The sequence below is a fragment of the Atta colombica genome, unplaced genomic scaffold, assembly GCF_001594045.1.
Source record: "Atta colombica isolate Treedump-2 unplaced genomic scaffold, Acol1.0 scaffold332, whole genome shotgun sequence".
Classification (NCBI taxonomy): Eukaryota; Metazoa; Arthropoda; class Insecta; order Hymenoptera; family Formicidae; genus Atta; species Atta colombica.
The window spans coordinates 22,836-33,466 of NW_017259440.1; the positions used below are offsets into that span (position 1 = coordinate 22,836).

Consider the following 10,631-nt stretch of genomic DNA (forward strand, 5'->3'; position numbering starts at 1 on the left):
TAGCAATACAATACTATACAAACACTTTTCAATCAAATCACTTTGCGCGTTTGACACTTGTTGATGATACAATAAAATGGCGTATAATGTTAAATCTTTGTACTTCATTGGTGCGCCATCTGTTTCTCAAATCGTCATTTCATACTTGTACACCTGGTATATCTATTTTAAGTATGTGTATGTACCAGTTCAGCTGTAGAAAGGAAACATATGACAGCTCTCCATTGCAGGTACAATATGGCTGCTTTATTATCAATCAGAAATCGCGACACCGTCGCTTTTTTCATATAGGACTCTAATGTACCCTAAGAAAAATGGATGTTGTTGTAATTTACATCCACTTTATCAGAGAGCAATAATGCGCGGCAGCATTTTGTTTATATTTTGATTACAGATTTTGGACCGTCATGTCTTCTCTCAGGTTTCTCTCTGTTCTGATTTAAGCCGGAATAAGACTATGCATTGAAGATTGAGATTGATGATTAAAGATTAAAATTTCATCAATAAGGAGAAAGAAATTTTGTCTTCTTTTATTCTAATTGGTCAAATTTTAATCTTTCAGAGGCTCCGCATAATAAAAGGAACAGAGAATAAAGAATAAAAATTTCAACCTTTTAAAGAATAAGAATAAGAAACTATGTATTCCACAATACATGATTTCTGATAGGTTGAAATTCTTATTTTCTATTCTCTATTTTTTGTTCCTTTTATTGTGCAGAGCTTCTCAATCTTCAATCACATTTTTTAATATGTAGTCTGATTCTGGCTTAAAGGTCGATTATTCCATCTTTTGATAAATTTTACCTGTTGGGTAAGTAACAAGATTATCCAATCATATGCGCGGATTACCAAATTTATTTCACAGGTAAAATTACCAAAGTGGAACAACCGGCCCTAAGAATCTAAATAGCGATTGTAACTTTTTTTCTAGGGCAGAAATGTAAAAAGTGAAAATTTTTTATATGAATTTTGTTTTCATTTTCATTCTTTTTCCTCTTTAAAGAAAAATTCATGATCGCTATCCTGATATTATTTTCCCAACAATTCATCATATCCAATAATTTTCTTTATGCATATGTTTATACGGTTTATATTATGCAAGTTTGACTACATTTAAGCGTGGAGCACAGACTCTTGCATAACGAATAACACATAAGAAATTCAACCAATCAGAGTTCTTTATTTCATAGAAAGGAAAAAAACGAAGGTTTAATTGGTTTATTTTCTTATGCATTACGTGTATTATGCATTATGCCAGAGTCTGTGCTTCCCACTTTAAAGGCTTCACACATGAAATGCAACAAAAATGAATTTCACACATGAATGAATTTCACACATGAAATAACAAAACATAAATGTCACATAAGGCCGCTAAACCAAGCATCTTATATAAATCAATATGGCGATATTATGCTAGATGCTCATTGATCTAGCAGTCTTATATTATGCTTATGCTCTGTTATGCATTTATTCAAATTGTCTTTATTTATAAATGGTACGTAATAAAAGTTAACGTGTCATTTCTCGCTTGTGACGTCATTCAATAACTGTGGCTGTGATAACTACTAGGAGCTTTAAAAATGCCCAAAATAAATTTTATATTATAAAAATTGGCCCGCCAAAAAAGTTGAATAGAAACAAACTTTTTAACGTTAATCATAAAATTATATAGAATGAACACAAATGAATGTCAAGTTTTAGCGTCGCATGAAATGGCATCTTTAGGCCCACAGTTTCTCATTATTACTCATTATTATTCATTATTATTTAAAATAAGTTAAACCCCGATTAAAAGTTAATCATAAGTTGTGGAATCTTATATAGTCAATGAGCAATAACAATAATTAATTAAGGAGTAGGTGTAGAAATCGACCAATTGATCATAGTTGACTTTTTCTCACAATTTCTTACTCTTACAGCCTCATCTATTACTGATACTGCCATGGTAGATCACGCATAAGAGTTAACCGTTGTAAAACTGGACAAAAATAAGCTTCATGTAATCGTCGGTTAACTTAACCGAGGTTAGTGAAAGAAATCCTAATGCCCATTTCCACCAATGCAGACTTAAATTAATTTTAATTTCGGTCGCTATTCTGAGATAAAAATGAATAAAGAAATCTGTAATTTTTTATTTTTTTCAGCTTTGTACACGAAATACACCAGCGACAAGTACATTAGCATGTACATTTTTATTGTGGAAAAGAAATTTTTATTCTGTGAAATCACTATGAAGAAATTCAACAGAAACAAAAATGTCAAAAATGTTTTATCGGTAATACAGGCGACTCCAGCATCTCCTTAAATAATCGGCCTTAGTGAAATCACGGCCCTACGCAGGAAAGTGCATGTTGGGGAACATTTGATTGGTTACTTCCAGTATTGCTATCGCCATTGCGCAACATTTCGTCTTATCATCGACGAGATATTTTTAAAGACCGTTGAACCTAGGCAAATTTTCATGACTATGAGATCCCAGGGATCCAGAGGTAATGATGAACAATGACATTACCGACAACTAAAAATTTTACGATTATTAATATAAATATTTCGATAATACATTATTAAATTCGTGATTTTTTCATTATATAAATGCTGTATAAATAAGTATGCATACTTTTAATGCTTATTATCTTATATATTACCGAAAAATTACAATTTTTTCTCTGCAGTTATCATCTCTACTGATAATCAAATTCGGATGACAATATTAAAAATCAGTTTTAAATAAAAATCTAGTATTATTAAATTTTAAACACATATATGTATACATACTACAAACTAATAAATCATGAAATTAGTTACTGTTTATTAGTCTTATTTCTTATTCTTAATCATTAAAATTTTAACAGGCACGCAAATTCCATAAGCGCCGACCATCTTTATAACAATATCTCATCGACCTTATTAATTCCATCATGGTACTATTGACATCGGTCAAGTTCGGCTGTCAGCATCCACTTCAACGTTTTATGAAAGTTTCCAAGTTTTTTATTAATAATTCTTGCTATCTGTTGCTAATCGATTATAAAAAACAACTTCTCAAGAACCAAATTTTCAATATTTCTAATAAATTACAGATTTCTTGCAATGTGTGTACACATAATCTGTTACATCATACATTCGATAACGCACAATATGATGCTAATAATTATGTAATTAATAAATTTATTATAAGTCTGTTTTCTTTCTTTCGAAAATTGGAAATATAAACGTAATTACATCGATCTTCATTCACATTCACTTTATTGAATCAGAGAATCCTCTCGTAGAATAAGAGATACGCTTGACTTTGTAACACTGTATTTTCATCTACTTCTGATACCCTAGAATAGAATATGTAGAATAAATAGAATAGATATTCATAAAAAATTACAATAAATTTCAAATAGTGATTAAACAAATAGTATAATAATTATACTAGTAATTACTCTTATTACACGTGAAATAAATTAGCAAACAAGTGTAACAATTTTTACTACATTCTGACAAGAAGCAATATATTGCATGCAATATCAATTTTTTATGAATATGAGATTTGTACTTAGAAAATTATGTTTAATTTTCTAAACAAAAAAGCAACTTCTGAAATTAATTTTATAATCTCCTGTAGCTGATGATATTAATTTTGTTATATGTATATTTCTTTTTTTTGTGTTTTCTGATAAATATGTTATAGAAAATCTTACCGAGAATCTGATACATAATACCATTTCCCAGGAGGAGGTTCCACAATGGATACTCCTTTCGCTGATGCTTCTTCCTCATCTGAATTTGAACTACTCGATTCATTATTCGCTTTAGAATCTTTATCCTTTGGAAGAAACTTCCATCGAGGATCATCTGATGATAGCGGCAATCTCGTCTAATATAAACACAAAATAAAAATTCAATCAGTAAAAATAATTTTTCAATTTATTATGTCACGTATTTTTTTACAAAGAAAGATCATCAGAAGTAGTAGAAACATCTAATATTTTCGTATTTTTTCTTTGATTTTTTAGTGCAATATAGTTGCAACTTTAATAAATTCTTCCAATAAAATTCTTCCAATCATATAAATAAAAAGATAAATTCATATAAATACGAGATTCTAACATATTTTTATTTAAAGTTATTTTCAATGTACATTCTTATCCATATTTTTTGAGAAATAAGTTAATGAACTTATCTTTTTATAAAATCTCAAATATCCCGTACGAAAGTGTTTCAAAATCTAAATATAATCTACCTTGACATAAGCAACATAGTGACCACCATGAACAGTTCCACTGTGCTCGACGACCCCATAAAGTGCATAAAGTCGAGATTTTTTGCGATCTGTGCAAATCGGTGCTAAGTCCAATAATATCGGGAATGACACATGCTTGAAAACCTTTCGAAAACCAATTCTCTGCGTTTGAAATCTTTTCAAATGCAGTATTAATATCGGGGGTACTTGAGAGATGAGGTATTGCTTTGTACTCGAAGTGCATACCATCTTTGACGAACCTTCCTGAGTCTGAGAAAAAAAAAAAGAAAAGTGAAAATGAAATGGTATTATTCTCACTTACATAAGGAGACAAAAAAGAAAATGTTATAACAGTTCTCACATATTTCTCGAATGTACCAAGTTTCTTTAGAGATCTTGAGAAGGATCACTTTCTTTTCTTTTTGAGTTACCTTCTTCTCACGAGCTGTGCATGCCTCGCATACGACTTTGTTACTTCCCGTCATTAGTTCTAGTGCAGTGAATTGATTCAAGCATGATTCCACGGAACATTCACCCTCCTTGGTTGTGTACCTGCCAAGTGATTGATGCCCGGCAATTCCCAGCCTAGACATTCCCATCACTATGTCACCAAGCTCGTTATATACATCTTGCTCTTCGGGATTATCTCCATTCGAAGTTCCGTTATTATATTTTCTTCTACTATATCTTGATAAAGTAGTAGCCATCCATGTCTCAACTCCATCCAATCTGAGAAGATACTACATTTAATTCAAAGAGGAGAATGTAGTTAGGGCCGTTTTTCGACCAAAAATAAAAAAGTTCTGAGATACAAATTACACATCATATTAAACGGCTACTACCAAAAAACAGTCCTAACATAACATCCTCCTTTTAAATATCTAAAAAAATCTTCGAAAACAACGTTTAACATTTTTTTTTATCACCTATGTGCGTAATTTCTATAATTTTGAATCTAAAATTTTTTTAAATATAGATATTCAAAAGGAAGAAATTAGATACTAATTTTGTACAACACATTAAGAGTTGAAATGTAAAAAATCCAGGATTTAAGAATCGCAAAAATCAATATTCAAACAAATTTAATAAGCTTAAGCTTTCAAGAAACTAGAAAAATTAAAAAAACATTCAAAATTAAAAAATTGTAAATGTTTGAATATCTGAATATCTGACCTTTCCGCAATTTTTTCATTATTGACAGGACTAGTGGGACTCCCCTTAGAAGCAGCAGAGCTACTTAAACTTGCGGTGGGTATCTCGGGGCTTGTGACGTCAGAGTTGACGATTATGGAGCTGATCAATGCTGTAGCTAACACTTCATTCTCGGAGCTGGTCCTGTCAGTCTTCTCGAACGGCATCCTGATTTGAGTCAAGTCTGTCATCGACACATCGGTTGGACTAGGACTAATTAACGCATTAATGTTCACTGGATGTCTAACTTGTGCTGCGTCTAAATTACTGTTATCCAGATTACTGTCCTCAGGGCTGATTGCGCTATTAAAATCGTTGTTTGGATGATGATGATGATGATGATGATGATGATGATGATGATGATGATGATGATGATGATGGTGATGATGGTCAGCAGGAGATACAGGACTGGTGACGGCGGATGCTTTCTCAGAGCTATAACCAGACTCTCCAATCTCCGGATGAGAATTGTCCATCTCAATATTGTCTTCTACATCGGCGTCACTCTCTTCTAAAAATAAAAAATGTTTATAACTTTGTTTATAATTTTGTTTATATAACTTTGTTGTAGAAGATGAATTTTGAAAATGGGAAAATGGGAAATCTTCCTTTCGGAACATTTGTATAGTGCATAAGAAAGATCCGAATTGTTATAAATAGCTTTTCTATATCTACGGCAAAAGAAAAAGAGCTATACCTGATTTCAAAACATTATCATTGTTTTCTTCCGCGGGATTATTTAGATCCATTAACGCATTAGAATTGTTATAATTCTCGTGCCTTTTATTTTTTCGGTTCTTCCTCGCTGCCTTTTTCTCTTTTTTCAATTGCTTCCATGGTGTATCCTCCGATTTCCAAATCTCCGTCTGATAATCATGTTGTTGAATGTTCATCATGTCAAAAGCATCCTCAAATTCGCTATTCTTCCTTCTATATATTAAAATTATCATATACTATTTTAGAAGTTAATAAAATTAATTATTGTAACCTAAAGAAAATGAATAAGTTTTTTCCTTTACTTTAAGAGAGGAGATTGTGGCTTATCCGCAGTGACAGGTAGACTCAAGTCTAGAAATGGCTCGGTGCGTTGCGACGAATGATGACAATCCAGGCACTCTAGAGTAGATACTAACACGCCGCGAAATACTACTTCTGGTCCTAACAGCCTCGTACTGGCCTGATTGCCATAGAACTTCACGCGAGATTTCAGGCCCTTTTCCACGCAATCCGGCTTTGTTTTTCCACTCAGGCCGACCTCCTTTAGAATTATGCTCTGGTATCTCTGCAGAGCGACATACACAATTTTAATTTACTTTGAAGATTCATCATTACATCATACTGAATGCACAAATTAAGAACTTGTTTTAGCATTAAATTTAGCATTGGTTTTAAAATATTGATTTCCCACATTTTCTAAAATAAAAAAAAATTTATTTGAAGTATAATATAATATAAATATAATATAAAGTTCTATAGAGAATATGTGTATAAATCTAAGTATTAAATGCAAAACAACTAACGAAAAACAACAGTTATGGAATTTTAAGTGTAATGGGCTTTATTGTAGCACATTAATATCTGCACAAAGTAAAATAATATAAGAATTATAAATTAATATAAGAATTATGAACGATTTATTAAGGATCGTATAATGTTATAATAATGTTATAATGTTTTAATATAAGAGTTTTTTTCTTTAATATACTCTCTGTGGCCATTAAAAAATAAGAATGGTTTTCATGAATAGAAAAAGAGGAGGAAATAAAAATGGCAAAATACAACAACATGATATAAAAAACTAATAAGAGTTAGAAAATATAAAAAAAATCTCCATTATTCGTTTAACATAAGTATAATTGAAAATAGATATAACAAGAACTGCAGAAAATAAGAAAATTAAAACGCTACAGAATACAATACTAAGTACAATACATGTTTCGACCTTATATTTAGATGTACAAAAAATCTCCCTCTTCAGATGTACAAAAAATTCCGGCGCAGTAAAAATTATTATTCAAAAATTAAGAAAGCGACTGTTTCGTTACATAATTAGACGAATGTTAAGACAAAAAAATTGCGTCAAGCGATTGGTTGACTGATTGCGAAAATTTCTTGTTGTTTTAGTGAGAACATAAAGGAACATAAAAAAACGTTATATATACGTATAAGTTAACAAACGTTATATATAAGTTATCAAAATTAAAAAATTAATATCACAATTGTAAGTGCATACCGTCCAATGTATAAAATAAAGAAAACTGTACAACGTTCTCGACGGATTCGACTGTATTGCGATAAATCTTAGTAACGCAATGTCAAACATTGTTTATAATCAGAATATATTGATTTATGAAGACCTTCTGTATTTGTCTGTAAGTTAAGACTATTACTCTATTTTTAATGTTAAGCATCTCTGAGACATTTTATTATATATCGATTTATCTAAAATTTGAATATTGTTCCAATCAAAATCATGACCCAATTGCGATCGATGATCTGTTATTATTGATTTAGACTGGTATTCCATTGTATATGATTTCGATGTTCTGAAATCCGAGTTTTCAGCTTCCTTCTCGTTTGTCCCACGTAAGATGCATAGTTTACAGTTTATCTTATAAACAACGTTAAACTTCGAGAAACAGTCCAAAGGATTTATATTATGTACTTTAATAAATTTGTTTAATTTGTTTGTACCATAATAAGAAATCTTGATATCATTTCTATTAAATTGTTTAAAAATTTTTCTATTAAAGTCAGTACATAAGGTGAACCAAGATGGATTAATTGATTTTTCATTATTCTCTAAGTTGTTACTTCTAGACAACTTTTTCCGAATGATATCTTTGATTCTATTATTAATGATATCAAAATTAATTTCAGCGGAAAATCGTTTTCTATTAAAATGTTTATGTTTTGAGAGTAATATTTTTTGCATGAAAAACAAGATCCGACAACAAAAAAACTCTGTTCAAACTAAAAATTATGCTTTTCTTTTGAGACAACATTCTTTATTCATTCTTGAATAAAGAAACCGATATATTGGGTTGTTCAGAAAATTCGTGCCGACTAATCTATATAATTTAATAAATGTATACTAAAATTTAAATCTTCTGCGTTTCAATTTTCTTTCAACATCGGCACGAACTTTCCGGACAATCCAATACAAATACGCCTTGTCTCTGAGGTGCTTTACATTAAAAAACAGAGCAACAACGAGAAATTTTCGCAATCAATCAATCGCTTAACAAGCAATTTTCCGTTTCTCTGTCTTAACACTCATCTAATTATGTAATGAAACAATCACTTTCTTAATCTTTGAATAATAATTTTTACTGCGTCGGAATTTTTTGTACATCTGAAGAGGGCTCAAATATAAGATCGAAACATGTATTGTACTTAGTATTGTATTCGTAGCATTTTAATTTTCTTCTTTTCTGCAATTCTTGTTTGTTATATCTATTTTCAATTATACTTTGTTAAATTAATTTTCAATTATACTATGTTAAACGAATAATGAAGATTTTTTTACTTTATTTTTGATTCTTGAATAATGGATAGTTTCCGACTCTTATTAATCTTTTATATCATGTCGTACTTTGTCGTACTTTGAACATTAAGAGTTCTGTTATTTTAAATTTATTAATCTAAAAATGGCAAATTTTGGCTATATATATTTAAAATCTATGCACTTATCATTTTGAAAGTCCATACATTTATGAAAGAAGGTTTATTTACAAGCTTCCAAAAAGATAGATATATAATAATCTATAAAATAGATTATTTGAATGCTTTGCAAAAACTTATTTCATTTCTAATGATTAATGATAAATTTCATAACTAATGATGTGTTTACATTTAACACATATTGACCTATTAAATATTGTAAGAATACAATACTAGGAAGATCTATAAATATTCAGGGTTCTATTGAAATACTAAAATATATCGAAAACTGAAAGATATTTAAGAGCATTTTTTTACTTACTCGAAGATCTTCATTTCGAACTATTTCCAATAAGTGTCGAAGAAACTCATGTGAATCGTGCTGCCCTCCATCCACGCATTGCGTAGTCTTTTTCCTGAGCTTACAAAGAAGATTCAAAGGAGTATAAGTTTGATGGCCATTCGTATTTTGCATTTTCGACAGAGTTTCACAGAGAATTGATGTGAAACTGCCCCATCGCTCTAAGGTTCCCTCGATTGGTGGCTGTAAATAAAGAAAAATAATTAGCTATTTGACGAAGAAAATACAAAATTTCAGTTATTTCTTATATCTCTAATGATATTGATATATTTTTCTTGTATAAATCTTTAAAAACATTGATATATCTTCTTATTTTGTCAATTTAATTGATTAGATGATTAAATTTGACTTTGTCAGTTTATCAAACATAAATTCAAATAATTCACTTAATAATGAACTCGGCTTAAACGAATAATGAAGATTTTTTTTACTCTATTTTTGATTCTTGAATAATGGATAATTTCCGACTCTTATTAGTCTTTTATATCATGTCGTATTTTGAACATTAAGAGTTCTGTTATTTTAAATTTATTAATCTAAAAATGGCAAATTTTGGCTATATATATTTAAAATCTATACACTTACTCAATAAATATTCGTTTTTTTTTGTAAATCATATTACTTCATATATTAATAATAAGAATAATAATAATAACAACAACTTTATTGAATGCAGTGGTAACATAATTAATATATCAAAAATATGATACATGATATCAGATCAGTTGTGCACAATAGGCAGGGCAATAGCTAATCAGTTGATTCAAAGCCATATCTGAATATAAATTCCTAAGTTTATAAAACACAAATGTACAGCTAATAATAATTTGAGCTTTATGTATGCAAATATTTGTAACAAAGATTAACGTAATATAAATAAATTTTATAAATAAATTTAGTTGAATTAGGTATAATTGATTTAGTTCCAGTAGTCCAAAGAAAACAATGATATATTCAAAGTAATTAATCGCAAATTATAACAATTGCAAATTAAACATAAAGTGACTTGCTATTATGACATGACACAACGTGTGTGTGTGTGTGTGTATGTGTGTGTGTGTTTTAATTAGCTATTAGCAGATCATATAAGAAGTATACATAATAGTACCATCATATCAACTTTTTATAGTATATATCTATATATATAATATATAGTATATTATATATACTATAGTATATTATATA

General features: G+C 29.6%; 1 protein-coding gene across 13 annotated transcripts in view; it reads right to left on the minus strand.

Annotated features, from left to right (window-relative positions):
• Positions 1-3,229: 3,229 nt before the first annotated feature.
• Positions 3,230-10,631, minus strand: part of LOC108690610 (ubiquitin carboxyl-terminal hydrolase 45) — an 18,705-nt gene continuing 11,303 nt past the window's right edge. For 12 of the 13 annotated variants that reach the window (XM_018197996.1, XM_018197995.1, XM_018197993.1 and 9 more), the window contains 8 exons: positions 9,408-9,629; positions 6,442-6,704; positions 6,120-6,352; positions 5,405-5,933; positions 4,663-4,960; positions 4,232-4,501; positions 3,690-3,865; positions 3,230-3,326 (listed from right to left, as the gene is read on the minus strand). In XM_018197996.1, the coding sequence (XP_018053485.1) occupies positions 3,254-3,326; positions 3,690-3,865; positions 4,232-4,501; positions 4,663-4,960; positions 5,405-5,933; positions 6,120-6,352; positions 6,442-6,704; positions 9,408-9,629 (2,064 nt within the window). In that variant the 3' untranslated portion in view covers positions 3,230-3,253. Of the gene's footprint in view, positions 3,327-3,689; positions 3,866-4,231; positions 4,502-4,592; positions 4,961-5,404; positions 5,934-6,119; positions 6,353-6,441; positions 6,705-9,407; positions 9,630-10,631 lie in introns of all 13 variants that reach the window. The other variant, XR_001931904.1, reaches the window with a different exon arrangement.